Below are 16,962 nucleotides of genomic sequence, written 5' to 3'. Positions count from 1 at the left end.
GCAATGAGGGAAATATAAACAGCAGCTCCTCAAAAGGAGCTGTCACATTGCCCACAGGACATGGTCATGCTGTTTCACAGAATTCGACGTTTACCTCTGAAGCTGCCTCCAGCCCTTTTAAAGTTATTGTAAAAACCACTGGACAGATGTGCGTATGGGGGCCCCAGAGATAAGATTCTCCTCAGAAAAGTTTATCCAGTCAGTCACTTCTTGATCATTCAAAATTGCTCATGTCGATACATATTGATCATCTAGTTTTGACCCTTCGGTTCACTTTCCCTAAGGCAGCAGCCCACAGAGCCACCCTCTCACACATTAACTCGTATCAGACTATGCTCTTCTTTCATGGGTGCAGAAGTATGAGACGTCTCACAAAGTAACACAAAAAGAGCACAGGTCACTTCACTTGCTTCTCCTGCTCCTGCCCCCAGAGACACCTTCTGGTCTACCCAAAGTAGCATGCCGCTCACTGCTTTCAAAAATTCAGCAACCCTGAAGGGCTCTCTGTCCCATGCATACAAAACATGTCATCTGGGATAGTCTGATAAAAATAAAAACAAATTTAAGATAACAAGTGAGATTTTTCTCTTGCCTTCCACTTAGACTCACTGTTAGTTGACCTTACCCTTAGCCAGAAAGTTGACATTATAGACGCTATCACTCCACACAGGGTGTAAGCCTGGCATGATGTCATCTTGGACCCAGTGCGGATGTCAAGACTCAGATATTTGCCACCTCTAGGTCCTTTTCCCAAGACCTCTGTAACTAAATATACTTTGGTCACAAGTGGCTGTTAGTGAGAACCAGCTTTGTTCTCCCCATCTGAGAAGCCAAGGGAGCTGATGAATGAAATCAGGTCTTGGACTGATAACTAGGAGTTGGCAAACATCACCTAAGGCATTACACCCTTGCCAAAGAGGCAGGTGGCTGTGGTTCTGTGGGGTTGAAGAATCACTTAGGAGAATAGCTTGGGAGGGGTCACACACTTTACAGACTCCTGAATCCTTACTTAGGGCATGCACATGTAAACCAGTGTAAAGTATACCTTGTTTCTAGGACAAATGACAGTAGCCAGAAAAGCAGAGGCAGCTGGCTTAGCTTTTATAATTCACAAAACAAGGTCATTGCTTGAATTTAGATTTAAAGAGAGGGATAACATACAAGATATCTTGCTTCTATGAAATACCATGTTCATTTACAACATGGGCAAGGTCAGAGAGGTTGGGAGGCGTCAGATTTTCAGGAGAAAGGGCCAACAGAGCAGCCCGTAGGTGACTCAAGGTTCTTAATTGCTCTCAGGATTTATCGATGCAGTAAGGGATGGTGAAGGTCTAGCTTTGCGAGGTTACCAGGTTCTCTTGCTTTACTGTGATGAGTGCCCTCATCAGGGTGCAACCTGGATTAGCCTGCTTAAGAACTGTCTGTTTATCAGTTCATCTCATTCCCCAGTTCTTAACGTTTGAATATTCGGAGGGAAGGCAGAGTGATGTTTGAGCATAGCTTTCATATGGCACTGACACTCTGAAGTGCGTCGAGATATTGGATTTCAAATCAAAACCAAAAATTATTTATATATGTGTAATTCAGATTGCATTTTAACAGTAATTCTCTTTTTCAATCTTAGTTATGGGGATTGCTTAGTTGTTATTTATGAATACTTTGTATGGACTCCCCTCCCCCGGTGTTTTAGTTATGGGGGAGCATGCCATATACAGTTCATGTGGGGAAGTGGGAATGAGTCCCTCCAAGATGTAGGTCTTGGGAATTGAACTCACGTCAGCAGGCTTGGCACAAGGGTTTTTACTCACTGAGCCATCTCACCAGCCTGTTTGTGTAGATTCCAAGGAAGAATGCTGATTAAGCCGAAAGGAGTAGGCAGAGTTTTATAGAGTCCCTTAACATGGTAGCACCACGTAAGATATTATATGGGCTGAGTGTATTTCATATATCATATAAGCAAGACATGAACTGTCCTCACCGCTAGACATATGTGTACATCTAAGACATATATTTGGCCTATTGCATGCAGAATCAGCATCTGTCTTTATGGTAATACCCTATCTGAATTTTCGTTATTCAGCTTGTGAACAACCACTTGTGAACTTGTGTTTCATTTCTCCTTCCTTTCCAGAAAGCCCCAAACCAACTTGGATAAAGCAATCTCTCAAAGCCAATAAAATATTGCACCCTCCTGAGTTTGTCCCGTATACAACAATCTATCACCAGTCATGATTAGTCCCGATTATTCTTTTATATGACTTCTCCATGCTCCTTGGCCAGGCACCATTCTCCTCAGCCTGTTCTTCCCTGAGCACGCCACGTTTCACGTGCTTTCTGCCCAGTTGTTCACCCTCGTTTTTATCTTCATTTTGTCTTTATTGAGATGAGTTCTGGTGTACAACCCATCCTGGTTTTAAACTGGAACTTCCCCTTCCTCCGTCTCTCGTGTGGGACTGCAGGTGCTTGTGACTGTGTCTGCAAAGCCCTGTCTTCTCACCCAGCCCAAGAAATAGAACAATGACATAATCAAACACGGGTAGCGTGAAAATGCCAGCAACCTGAGATCGACCGAAATGAGCACTTACCTATTTGAAGTAGAATTGAACAATAAATAAAGAAAAAGGCAAGGTCACGCTCATTAACTCAGGGTGTCAAGGCACTGAAAGTTTTCCTTTAAAATCCCGCAGGAGGATTATTCTTCTTCCCGATTCTGTTATCTATCCAACAAATGAAAGAAAAGATGAGAGTTTAAATATAAAGTTATGCCAGATTCTGGGTTATTCCTTTAACATATGCATTGATTTACTCTAACAATGTATTTCTATTTTTCTTGTATTCCAGATGCTCTACATTTCAAGCTTATCAAAGATTAAATTGATATTTATGGGCTAACCTGGAAATGCACAAACAATTCGTTTCACTACATCCACAAGAAAGTATGTGCGAATTCCAGTCAGCCGATTTGTAAAGGGCCTTTTAGAACCCAATTCAGTGTAAGTCGTGGCCATGCTGTGTTTTTAATCTCTCTCAACCCTAATTCGGGCATGGTTCTGCTTGTGTGTATGCAATTTGTGTGTGTGTGTGTGTGTGTGTGTGTGTGTGTGTCTGTGTGTGTGTGTTTGTGTATGTGTTTGTGTGTTGTTGTGTGTGTTTGTTTGGGTGTGTTTGTGTGTGTTTGTGTGTGTGTGTGTGTGTGTGTGTGTGTGTGTGTGTGTGTGTGTGTGTGTGTTTGTGTGTGTGTGTGTGTGTGTGTGTGTGTGTGTGTGTGTGTGTCTGTGTGTGTGTGTGTGTGTGTGTGTGTCTGTGTGTGTGTGTGTGTGTGTCTGTGTGTATATGTGTGTGTGTGTGTGTGTGTGTGTGTGTGTGTGTGTGTGTGTGTGGTGTGTGTGTGTGTGTGTGTGTGTGTGTGTGTGTGTGTTTTCTGTTCATTTTTGTCTCCACATGTTCTTTGGAACAATTTTGTCTTCAAAATATTCCTTCCTGGTTTGAACAGATGTTTAGAGGCCTGCTATGTAAAAGGTGCAGTTATAGAGCTTAGCTATACCCAGAGAAGAGGTGTTTATCCCCTCAGAAATCATATTTAATGGGGGAAACAGACACAAGACACATGGCTTCCGAGTCATGGAATATACAGTGTGATGGACTCTGTGAAGAAAGTCATATAGGTCTGTGTTACACACGACCAGGCCCTGTCCTTTCTCTGGGTTCAGAATGGGTTCCCTGGAAAAGACCACTGCTAGCTCAGATCTCCTGGATGGGCAGGAGCTAACAGGACAGAGGGAGGGAGAGGTGATAAGAAAAGGGAGGTGTAAAAATCTCAGATTCGTTGAGGATCATATCTGCTCAAACCAACCATTAAAAACGAATTACACCTGCACTGGAAGATATGAGAGCGCATATAAATTTATAGGTCCTTGTATTTTTTTTCTTTCAGTTATTAAGTACTCCTTAAGCCCTGACAACCACTGTAAAGATGGAATTTTGAATATGGCAAGCTTCCTACGGGGCTTTGAAGAAAAGGGGTTAAAGAATGACAGGCCTGGGGACCAGTTCAGTAAAGAGAAAAAGAAGATTCTCTTCTCCTTTTGTGACGTGTGCAACATCCAGCTGAACTCGGCTGCTCAGGCCCAGGTCCACTATGACGGCAAATCCCACCGGAAGCGGGTCAAGCAGCTGAGCGATGGGCAGCCTCCGCCCCCCGCCCAGGGCTCAGTGCCCCTGCTGGCCAGCCCTTGTCCTGGGCCTGGCCCTGGCTCTGGCACGAACACCAGCACAGGTAGGAGGCAGGCCCTGTGGCACCACTGCCTTTTTGGAAAAATGGTTCTGTTACAGAAAATGGAGGGTTTCGAGCAAAGTATTGGTCATCGTAAAACTCCCACCTCGATGTACTCTGTTTCTCTAGAGAAAACCTAGGAAAAACACACACACACACACACACACACACACACACACACACACACACACACACACACACTCACACACTTACTCACTCACTCACTCTTACATTGGACCATGGACTTATTGCTTGCCCATGTTGTCTGCGCTTTTGAAGTCATGTTTAAAAATCGATCCGTGATAACCATTATTTCTTTCCCTCTTCAAAATTAGGTTTTCCTCATCTACTTTCTAGTGGGTGATGTCCTACTTGATGGTATATAAAGAGCTATGGCTGTGTGTGTAACATTCCACAGCCCCGAGAGCGAGCGCTAATCTAGAGCAGTAGTTTGTCTCGCGCCTTTAAGAGTGCTGCCGCCAGCATGCAGTGTGGTGGTGGAGCTGACAGATGGACCGGGCCCCACCCAAACCACCAAGCATCTCTTAGTTCCTGCGTCCACTCTCCTGCCACACCCTTCGTCATGAGGCAGCAGACGCAGAAGCTTTCGAGTTTGCGAGCTTCCATCTGCTCTGGGGTCTGGACTGCGATTTCAACCCTTACCTCTCGTCCTTGGGCGGCTTTTCCTCCTCCACACTGCTGCCCAGCGGCGGCTTCACTTGGCAGAACTAATAAGAACCGTGTTCTACTGTTATCTCTAGAGAAGGTTTCCGCTCAAGATAAGGTGTTCTTTAGCCAGAAAAGATTCCCCTGAATGAGGTAGAGGAGCGCCCAGATCCTTCTGGCAAGTGCTGGCTCCCATCTCACGGCTTCACCATTAGAGGAGACGAGGTAGGGATGTCAGTTGTCGGTGTGCTGGTTTTGTATGCTATCCCCCGATCCACATAGACCTCAGTTGGAAATGTCTGTGTACTGCAGATAAATAACGTTCATGTTTAAGGCTGAACGTAACCACTTTTTTTTTACACCTAGTAAAATAAGTTTAACTTCATTAAACTAATTCTCTCAGTCGGTGCTTATCACACCGTGATATAAGATACATGCTTGCAATATGAAAAGTTACCTTCCACGTCTATCATAATTCTATAATAAATTTCCCTCTATTATAATGCTAATTGTAATTGTTCACAGAAGCATGTGTATGCGTGTATTTATGTCCCTGTTAGTCTGAAAATTGACATCTCAGTTAGAAAGCAAATAGACTGAGTAATGGTGTGAGAATTACCTCTCAGTCAAGGGGCTACAGTTACCTTAGTAATTTACAGTGAGACAGCTTCATAGCCTGATGACAGCGGAAAGTTTCTGTCACGGGATGCAGGAGTCAGTGGGTGACGCAGGCACAGGTTTTACCGTTTTGAGCCTCTACTCAATGAGAACCAAGTCTGGCGTCAGGTCATTTTTTCCCACTTGCTTTCCTCACTTTTGATCTGTCACACTGCTGCCGTTTTCCGCTGGGTGGCAGCTCGCTCGGCGCGGCCTCAACCCTATAGCTTCTCACTGCATCTTTTGTTCTGAAAGACTCTTTGACGAGGACAATGGAGTTCTACTTATAAAGCATCGATCTCATTGATCTAAATGAACATTTAGCTCCATGGCCACAGGAGCTTCGAGTAGAGCTCTAGGCACAGCCACTGCCACAGAGCAGTCTACCGTCAGCCGTGGAGACGGGACCGTGCTTCAGATGGAGTAGGGACTGACTACCTTCCTCCAGCTTTGGCAAAAGGGCAGTGCTGTCCTTAGTTGGAGCCTGCTGCCTCAGCTGATTCTGTCACAGCTGGGCTCCCCCAATGAGTCCCTTTGTCCTTGAGGGTCCTTTGCGAGATGCCTGGGATAACACTGCACCACTTCCCAACTCCGTTTGCCTCTGTTTTCCCTGATTGCTCTAGTAATGATAAAACAGTGGTCTCCATTTTCTTAAGTTTCAGCTTGGGGAGCTTGAGGGCATATTCAGAGTCCATCTTCAAAAAATGTGGAACCAACAGGACCCAGACGTGAAAAGAACATGGTTTTTGGGGGAGGAGGCTTCTCTTTCTCGCTCAGGCAGCGTAGAACTGGCAAATAACTGACTGGAGGAGGAGAGCATAGCTAACCATAACTTAAGCCTGAAGCCGACGCTCCCTCAAGAGCACTGAGAAGCAGCCAGCCGGCCGGACACCTCTGCTCCTGGCCTCAGCAAGCATGCAATGGTTGAGGTTGTTAGCTCAGTGTGGCCCGCTGCCCTGGTGGCTCCCTGGTATGTCGATGGCTTGTAACCACCTCCTGGTCTAAGGGAAAAGAGGGGGTCCTAATGCTGCCCTACCTGATAACCGCTTAGGAAGGACTGCTGCTTTCTCATGCCGGTGCTGGGGTATGCAGGCTGGTCTTGAAGCCCATAGGAACTCTACTGAGCATTTAAAGGGGGATTGACATCACTTTCACACAATCTCTTTCAGAAAATACAGGAAGAAACACTTAATTACTTACTTTTTATGACCAGTATCACACTTAATATCAGAAGCAGACAAAAACAATATAAAAGAGTTATCAGAAAATATCACTTATGCACATAGAATCAAACTTTCTCAAAAATATAAACAATTTTAATTCAGAAATATACAAAAAAATCTGACCATAGAGCTTTGGAGTATACAAATAAAGCTAGCTCAATATATTAAAAATAGTCAAATTATTCAACATGTCAGCACACTAAAGGGAGCTCATGTGATTATAGTAATTGATGTATTGTTCTCGGAAATATTTGATAATGTCTAAGAGTCATTAAAGTGAATAAAGGATAATTATCTAAATTTAATAAAGATAATCCACAGAATGCATGCAGCTTGATGCTGAAAGATCAAACGTTTAGCCTCTAGGGACTAAAACAAAAAAAAAAAAAAAAAGGATTTCACTTTAATGTTCTAATTCATCACCAAGTCCTGAGAGTACTGGATTCTGAAATCAAACAGAAACATAGATAGGGAGCACGTAGACTAAAAAGGAGGAAATAACAGCATCGGTCTCTCTTTATAGATGATATATGATTTCTATAAGAAATGATATGTGCAAGGTTATGTGAGAATCAATGCACAGAAGTCACATAGATATATATACCAAATATGAAAATATAGAAACCAAATTATAAAAAGCAACAGGACATGAATGCTAATACTCAGTAAGATGAACTACTCAGCTATATTTTTTAAAAGCGTCTATATGCTTAAAATTATAAAACATTGAAGAAAGAACTCAAAGACATAAACAGATGGAGCTACATACCATGTTCATGGATTAGAACACTCAACATATTTAAGATGTCAAGTGTCCCTAAATTGATCTTGTGTGTTTATAAAATTTCCTACTAAAATTTCACAAGTGTTTTGAATCAAATGTAGACCGGAGCATTCTAAAATTCATGTGCAAAAAGCACAAATCCTAAAATCGCTAAAACAACGTAGACAAAGAGAAACTGTGAAGAATCTACCAGGATTAAGTAATCAAGAGAGCATGGTTGCAATGGATAAATTAACACACAGATTAATGAGAAATACTGGGCCCAGAAATAGCTCACTCTTATATACCGAGTTGATTTTATTTATTTAGTGTCGGGGGAGAGAGGGCTTATGCATCTGTGTGGTATCCACTGTAGGCACTTGTGGGGCTGACCAGAGGTCAGCATTGAGTGTTTTCTGTATTGATGCCACCTTGTTAACGTGCCGGGTTTGGGGATGGTGGTTTCTCAGTGAGCGTGAATCTTACTGTTCCAGATAGAAAGATGTGAACTTACTAAACCTTAAAGCATCTGGGGAGTGAATGGGTGATCGTGTAACCTCTTACTGGAAAGCATATTTCTGGGCCCCAGCTGTGAGCTACTAATTCAGTAATTCTCAGCTGAAGCCAGAGATCTCGTTATTGTCAGAGCCTCCCCGACGATGCTCAGGCTGCCGCCGTGCCGCAGAACCTGGATGTAACCTGTCAAGGATGATCTGTACCCAGAGCACGAGGTTTAACTTCGGATCAATGTGTGAAAGGGCAACTGAGCTGCAAGCGGGAAGAACTGGGTAGCGTCTGTGGAACGCTTCCTCGCTGGAGTGTCTGCACCTCCCATCTACTGACGCGTGCTGGGCGGGGCAGGCATCTCAAAGCTTGTTTTAATGGTCAGTGCCCAGACTGGGGTCTTCCACGGAAACTAAGTCACAAAATGGGTATGATGTTCAGTTTGTAGCTTGTGTCTGCAGCAGGGGCAGCTTAAGTTGTTTAAAGATCTCCTTTGTACAGATATACACACACATACGTGGGCGCGGGCACACACACACACGAGTAATGCCTCTCACTTTGACAATGGATGCCCTTGTCCTTTGAATCAGCAGCAGGATACTTCAGTTTCCTAGAGGCCCCCCCCCCACACACACAGAGACACAGACAGATACACACATGCAGACACACAGACACACAGAGACACACAGACAGTCACACAACACACACATACACATACATACAGATATACACGCAGACACACAACACACACACAGATACACACACAGACACACACAGACAGACACACACAGACAGACAGACACACACACACACACACACACACACACACACACACACACACACCCCACACAGGCAATGACTAATTCCTCTCACTCTGATGACCTTGTCCTTTGAGTCCGCAGCAGGATGCATGATACTTGCCAGGCAGAGTGACAGACACTCATTTTAAGTATTGTTCACTCTCTCCTTAAGGAATGTTTGTACCAGCCATGGAGAATCACTGCCTGGGGGTTTGGTGGGAGCTGACTTTGTTCTGGGTCTTTCGAGATCTACGGTTCCCTCAGAATGGGAAAGAGTTTGCTGCTGGGGAGTTGCTTCTGATCTTGCCCTAGGCAGGGCTTTGCCTCAAATGACGTTTTAAGATAAGAAAAGTCAGGCCAAGAGCCCATTGCTGGCAAGAGACAAATGCCCAGATGGGATCAGAGGTATTCTAGAGCTGGAAGACTGGAATAATGACACCCACCCTACACCTAGAGACTGTGAAGTGGGTGTTCAGGTTTGCTCTCGATGTCCAACACCAACTAAAAGGGAGGAAGGTGTTTTCTCAGCTTCTAGGTTAGGGGCCATCATTAAGGGATACCAAATGTGGAACACAAGGCAAGTACCTGGGGACAGGAACTGAAGCAGAGACCAGAGAAAACTCCTCTTGCCGCCTTGCTTTCCCTGGCTTGCTTAGCAGATACCCTTATGTATACAGTCCAGTCCTGTTGCCTGGGGATGGAGCTCGCTGCAGTGAGCTAGGCCGTCCTAGGTCAATTAGCAATAGAAAAAGCTTCACGGACAATGCCATTGGCCAACCCGATCCTCAACTGAGGTTCCCTGTTTCTAGGTGACCCTACCTTTGCATCACATTGACAGTTGAAATTAATCATGACATGAGGTACGGTTGTGCCTGCATTATATTCAAGGACAGGAAAGGGTGGGGAGAGCAGGCCCTTTGCCGGTGACATCACAGACTCCAAGCCAGAAGTCTTCCCTGCAGCCCCGTTAGACACAAAGAGTGAAAAGCGTTCAGGGGACTACATTATCTAACACTTGACTTTTCCTGTTGTTTACTCACTCCTTGGTTGTTTTTTTCTCTCTCAGCTGCAGCAAGTTTGAAAGGAATTTCTAATCTTCGTGTAAGATTGACACATTAAGGCTAAAAGTAAGTTAGTTGTGCAAGGGACATGACCCAGAGAGAGCTAATGTTCAGAATCTCAAGTCGAGAACAGGCTTGGCACATCTGAAAGCTGGCGACAGGCTTGGAACAGAGAGGTAGAAAGAAAAAGAAGTTTGAAAAGATGGCCAGAGACCTTAGCACATTCTCTCCCCTTAAATAAGGTTTTCACACAATCGTCATTCTCTGGGCCAGAACCGTGTGCTGGGCTCAGGGAGATTGTTCTTGCAGACTCTGCATGTTCATGAGTGCTTGACCTCCAGTGGTGTCATGTGTACGTCTGGGCAGTTGGTGCCATCGGTAGCCAAGCTTATTCTAACCAATAGCCTCTGCTTTGGGGTTGGTTAAACCTGCCTTCTACAGAGAGTATGAGGAGGGAGTGCCGTGAGTCAGTAGGAGTGAGGCTGCTGGGATGGTTTGGGTCAGAGCTGGTCAGTCACAGGGAAGGCAAGTTCATGATGGAAAATGACCCTGCCCACATCTACAAGAGGCACCTTTCGGCTGTCCTTCAGGAGTGTGCACATGCACGTGTGTGCATATGGGCTGCTCAGGAAGCTCCAGGGATCCTCCTGTTTGGCCTTCAGCAGTGCGAGGACTACAGGAGCATGTTGCCACATGCAGCCCCTTCAGACGGTCAGACAAGCACCACGTTTCCTTTTACTAGACTGAGCCATCTCTCTAGCTCCACATTGGAATTCTAAGTTGAGCTTGAGTTTAAGATGTGGACGCTTCGGTGTCAGGGTGAGACAAACACTAAAAGCCTACCCTGCAGCAGGGGTTTAAGATGATGGAGTAGGGTTTCCTGGTTGAAACATTGTGAAACTTTATGTCTGTGCATCTCCTTGTTAAGCCCCCCATTTATTTATTTATTTATTTATTTATTTATTTATTTATTTATTTATTTATTTATTATTTAATTCACGATGCATCCCAACATCAGCCTCCCTCTCCTCCCATTACCCCCTCATGCAAATTCTCTTTTGAGAAGGGAAGCTCCCCTCTGGTTGTCATCCACTCACTATCCCTTCTCTCTGCACATCAAGTTGCTGCAGGACTAAGTGCCTTCTCTCCCACTGAGGCTAGCCAAGGCTAGCCATTTAGGGGTGCTGAATCCTCAGGCAGGCAGGCAGGCGGGCCACATACTCAGGGAGAGCCCCTGCTCCGGTTATTGGGGCATGAAGACCAAGCTGCTCTTCTGCTACACATGTGAGGGGACCTAGGTCCAGCCCATGCTTGCTCTTTATAAGTCTCTGGGGGCCCTCAAAGGCCTAGGTTATTTGACTCTGTTGGTCTTCCTGTGGAGTCTCTGTCCTCTTAGAGTCTGTCAGCCCTCCCAACTCTTCCATAATCCTCCCTAATCTCCATCCAATGCACAGTTGTGAGTCTCTGCATCTCTTTCTGTTTGCTGCTGGGTGGAGCCTCTCAGAGGACAGATATGCTAGATTCCTGTCTGCAAGCATAACAGAGTGTCATTAGTAGTGCTGAGGACTGGTTCTTGCCCATGGGATGGGTCTCAATTTGGAGCGGTCGCTGGCGGGCCATTCATTCCCTCACTCTCTGCTCTACCTTTGTCCCTGCACATCTTGTAGGCAGGACACATTTTGGGTGAAGGCTTTGTGGGTGGGCTGCTCTCCTTATCCTTCCCCGGGAGTCCTGCCTGGATACAGGAAGTGGCCATTTCAGGTCTAGATCCTCCACTGCTAGGAGTCTCAGCAAGACCCTCTGAGGCCCCCACACTGCCAATTTCCCCTCCCTCTCCCCTGTTCTCCCTATACATGATCTTCTAGCCGCCACCCCACTCCCCTCCCCAGCCCTCCTTATCCTGAGTTCTCTCCTTCCATCGACCTCCCATACCTATTTTTTTCTCCTTTTGAGAAATATTCAACCATCCTCCCTTGGGTCCTCTTTGGTTTTTGGCTTCTTTGGGTTTGTTTATTACAGTGGGGGCTATTCTGTATTTTATGACTAATATCCACTTGCAAGTCAGTACATACCATGCCTGTTCTTTTGGGTCTGGGTTACCTCACTCAGAATGTATTTTCAAGTTCCATCCATTTGTCTAGGAATTCATAATTCCTTGTTTTTAATGGTTATGTAGTATTCCATAGTGTAACTAACTGGATGTCTGCATGTAGAAGAATGCAAATAGATCCACGTTTCTCACTCTGCACAAAACTCAAGTCCAAACTGATCAAAAAACCTCAGTGTAAAACCAGATACACTAACTCTAATAGAACAGAAAGTGGGGAATAGCCTTGGACTCAGTGGTACAGGAGACAACTTCCTAAATAGAACACCGGTGCCTCAGGACACTAAGGTCAAGGACCAATAGATGGGACCTCATTAAACTGCAAAGCTTCTACAGGGTTTAGGACACCACCAATAGGGCAAAATGGCAGCTTATAGAATGAGAAAAGATCTTCACTAACCCTACATATGACAGAGGCTAATATCTAAAATTTATAAAGAACTCAAGTAGTTACACATCAACAACCAAAAACACCCAATTACAAAATGGGGTACAGAGCTCAACGGAGGAATTTAGAGTGGCCGAGATGCACTTAAGGAAATATTCAATGTCTTCATTCATCAGATAAATGCAAGTCAAAATGACTGAGATTCTACCTTACACCTTACACCTTTATTCTTACATCAGAATGACTTAAGATCAAAACTACTGAAGAGACAGCACATGCTGGTGAGGCTGTGGAACAGGGGAGCTCTCCGCCACTGCTGATGGGAGTGCACACGTGTACAACCACTCTGCAAACCAATTTGACAGTTTCTCAGAAAACTGGGAAAAGGTCCACCTCAAGGCCCAGCCATACTATTCCTGGACATCTATCTAAAAGATGTCCCACCATCACGCAAAGTCACGTGCTCCATTATGTTCATAGCAGCTTTATTCATCATAGCCAGAAATTGAAAACAACTCAGAGGTCCTTCAACTGAAGAATGAATGAAGAGTATGTGGTTCACTTACCCTAAGGGTTCTTACATGTCTTCTTTCTTTCAAACTGTTCCCATATTTTATTCCTATTCTACGTCTTTAAACATGCTATTAAACACCTTGTGGGGGTGAGACACTGTACTGGCTACTATGGCGAGTAAAATATGCACGGGACGTTGAACACACGGATCTCCGTCTCTCCTCTTGCGTCTCATGCATACTCAAGATACTGACTTTATCCTTAAGTGCATTGTCCCAGACACTAAATGTAAACCTGAAGTCTGAAGTTTAAACCTGAAGCTGCACTGACACAGAGTTACCACACGATGGTGCCCAAAGTCTGTGGAAAGTGAGGGAGTTGCCTTACTCCCACATGTGGGTGGAACTTCCGCTGCTAATGAGTTTGGAAAGGGAAGAACCACGCAATATGATGAGCACGTTGTGTGTGGCTATGCAGCAGAGGCAGAGACGTGTTTGCAGACTCTCTTAGCATTTTTGTACACACTAGGAAATCTACAGGGGAGTCTTTTGTGTGTTGCTGGGGGAAGTGAAAGGAAAGTTAGTTAGTTCTCCAGTTTGGGAGGATAAATATGGCTGTTCTGTCATCACCTCTCTTATGGAGAAATATTACAGGGAGATTGAAAATGTCTAGGTTTGTGTGCTCGATTGACAGGGCCAGTAGAATGCACTCACATGGGGCTCCAATAGCTTTTTGCCTTCTTCCCTCCCCATACCTTCCTTTTTTAAAAGTATCTTGACAAGAGTCTCAGGCCCAGGACAGCCTCTAGCTTTCAATCTTCCTGTTTCCAACTCCCTAGTGCTCACTTTTTCAGGTATGTTCTGTACCATGTACTGTTTGTGGGCTTTTTGTTGTTACTGTTTTGGGGCTTTTTTTTGTTTTGTTGTTGTTTTTCCATTTATTATTTTATTTTATGTGTATGAGTGTAACCCTAACCCTAATGTGTGTCTAGTAGTGCCCATGGAGGCCAGAAGAGGGTGTCAGATCCCCTGAACTAAAGTTACAGACAGTCGACAGCCATATGTGGTGCTGGAAATGGAACCTGGTCCTCTGGAAGAACAGCCAGTGTTACTGACTGCTGTGTTATCTCTGGCCCTGATTAGATTTTTGGCTTATTAGAGCCACGGTGAAAACATGACAAATAATTGAAGAAGCCATCAGTTTCATTTTAGCGTGAGGCAGGTGGCTGAACTAGTTACAATGTACTGACCCCAGACCCCTAAAAAGATGTTTTTCTTATAATAATGATCATGCATCCTTGGTTTTGAGCAGGGCCTATGAGTTTTCATGACATAATGGACTTTAGAGGGAAAAGGCCCCCACACTTGGACCTTTGAGAATAGACACGGGCGTCTCTTAGTCTCTTACCATTTTTCCTAGATCCTAATGAGAGAACCAGGAACTGTCTCTCGCTGATATGAACTCAGAGGGTGACATACACCACTGGGAATGTTGTATGTTTTCTGAGTCTTTGTCTCCCCTGTACTGGTGACTATTTAATTTTGAAGTATTTTACAAAATTCTGAGTAGATCCAAGCAAGGATGCTGTTGGTGGCTCATATCTGTCTTCCCAGGCATATGTAATTGAGGTTCCTACTGAAGAGGTTCCCGGGCTTGAGGCCCTTATGAGTGACGGTCCTTTGGAAATAGGATGCAGGCTGAAGGTGTCGCTCCCGTTTCTCCAAGCTTCACCTTTGAGAGCGCCTTCTCCAGTTTGGAAGATGTCCCAAATTTACTGGTGACGTAGATGTGAGGTCATCGTAAAACAGCGCCGCATTCGTACAGGTGGTTAAAATGGTAAACAAGGGTGCTAATTATGTAACTACAGGAGTCTGCACAGGAATACGCACAGGACAGCAAGTAAAAAGGTTTAAAAGAATTAAAAGGACCGGTTGGCCTTCTATTTCAGTTAAGCGTAGGGTGCTTTGGGCTATGAACTCTCATGTATATTTTATTTCCTAAAAGATAAGGGCTGCCTAGCATCAAGTATCAGCTTTTAAATTTTGAAAAATAAATAGCAACACTTCTCTGTGTGAACATCAAGTCCCAGGCCATCCGAGCAGGCATTTGCTGGTGAGCGTTTTGAATCATCAAAGGTATTTTTAAAGCCCCGATGCCTCCTTGAAGAAAAGGAGTGTTATCGCTTTTAAAAATGATCTAGGAAGAAAGGCTTTGAGTAGCTGGCTCAATGGCGATGTAAAATTAATGTGTTCACTCTCTGCCATGGGACACACGTATTGTCACCCCGGCTGACTTGACTCTTTTCACACCGATGTTCTACTTTCATACCTTCACAGCATCAGTGGAAGGAGGCGGCCTCAGTCGGAAGTCCCTGTGGCACCTTACAGCCGGCTGTGGTGTTGGTATTTGCCTTTGTCTTTTCTGGTTCTCGGGCCAACTGGGAAGTACGTTAGTTCTCAGCAGATGAAGAATCTGGAGGAGCATTTTTTATGGGCCGCGTATATAACAGCATTCATGGTGTGTTGACCCACTTTTATTTCCAGAGGTCACTCTCTTATGAGCCTCCATTGTTAGGCCATAGGCTGTTGTCCTATGGAAGCTGGAAGTTCACCTATTCCTGTTCGAGCATGCTTTAGAAGTATATGTCAGGAGATTATGACCTTTCAGTGAGGATGTTACCTTTTTATTCTGTGTTTTACATCATCCAGGAAAACCGGTTACTTTTACAAGTTAAAAAAGCCTTATCAAACCATCAAAATATTACTTTGGTAGCTAAAGAGAGAATGTGGATTTATGTACACATGAAACACAAAACACCAGAAAAATGTGGTTTTTCTCCTTCCCAGATAAAATGACTCTACAGTCCTGTGCCAGGGTTTAAGATTAGAGCCCCGAAACCTGAGGACTTCTATTCATGCTCTCCCTGTCTGTGATTACCCACCAGAACAAGCCTACTTCCCAAAACATGATGAGGAAATGTTCTAAGAGGGTGGCTGGTATTCTGTAGGATCAAAGCCTTAGGTAAAATTCGAACTTTGCTGTGCCAAAGGTCTGAACCAGGCTTACCTTTGAGCATACAGTATTCAAGGAGACGGCTCAGTGGTTTAAGAGCACTGGCAGCTCTTCCAGAGGACCCAGGTTTAATTCCCAGCACTCACATGGTGACTCACAGCAATCTGTCACTCCAGTTCCAAGGGATCCAACACCCTCTTGTGGTTTCCTTGAGCACAAGGTACACACATGGTGTCTAGCTACACATGCAGGAAAAAAAAACAATTCACATAAAAAATTTTTTAAAGTACACTGTTTGGGAGGTCTACTCATAGTAGACCAAACCAGTACTACAAGGCCTACCCTAGTAGACCCAAATAAGGTAGAAATTTTAACAGTATCCCATGTGAAGTGATTACAGATAATCTGTGTAAGGTTACACTAAGAAAAGAGTCAGAAAGGCATAAAACCCAATGTTTTATACTCATACTGGAAATACATTCTTCCTTTTACCATTTCTTCTTGACTTTAGTGTGGTTGGGCTGGAGAGATGGCTCGGCAGGTAAGAGTGCTTGATCTCCAAGCAGAAGGAGCTAATCCCAGCTAAAATGCTGGGCATGGATGCCCTTGCCCATGACCCCAGCGCTGGGTAGACACAGATAAATGCTGAGAGTTCCCTGTCCAGCCAGCCTGACCCAGGGCATGCGTTTCCACTTCAGCGGGAGGCCTCCTCTCAAGGCAGCAAGGTCGGAAGTAATAGAGAACCCTCAGTGACCCGCTTTGACCTTCCCACACCCTGCACACAAACACACAGGCTCACGCACACACACCTCAACCTTATACCAAGTAATCAGTGGGGAGTGATGTTATGGGTGGGGTTTGCGATTGTTCAGTAATCCTGGATGGCTTCTTCTTGCCTGAGGTCCCCACGGCCTAGTTTTGTCACACTGTATTACTGCCACCTTTTTGCTCTGCTTTGTACCTCAGACTTCCTAGGATCCTCCCTTTCTGCCTAT

At 44.7% G+C, this 16,962-nt stretch overlaps 1 protein-coding gene across 3 annotated transcripts in view; it reads left to right on the top strand.

Annotated features, from left to right (window-relative positions):
* Window positions 1-3,705: 3,705 nt before the first annotated feature.
* Window positions 3,706-16,962, top strand: part of Znf385b (zinc finger protein 385B) — a 301,336-nt gene continuing 288,079 nt past the window's right edge. For 2 of the 3 annotated variants that reach the window (XM_032903545.1, XM_032903544.1), the window contains exon 1: window positions 3,706-4,276. In XM_032903545.1, the coding sequence (XP_032759436.1) occupies window positions 3,712-4,276 (565 nt within the window). In that variant the 5' untranslated portion in view covers window positions 3,706-3,711. The remainder of the gene's footprint in view (window positions 4,277-16,962) is intronic. The other variant, XM_032903546.1, reaches the window with a different exon arrangement.

The sequence above is a fragment of the Rattus rattus genome, chromosome 5 (assembly GCF_011064425.1).
Source record: "Rattus rattus isolate New Zealand chromosome 5, Rrattus_CSIRO_v1, whole genome shotgun sequence".
NCBI lineage: Eukaryota > Metazoa > Chordata > Mammalia > Rodentia > Muridae > Rattus > Rattus rattus.
This window is presented reverse-complemented; position numbering and strand designations above follow the sequence as displayed.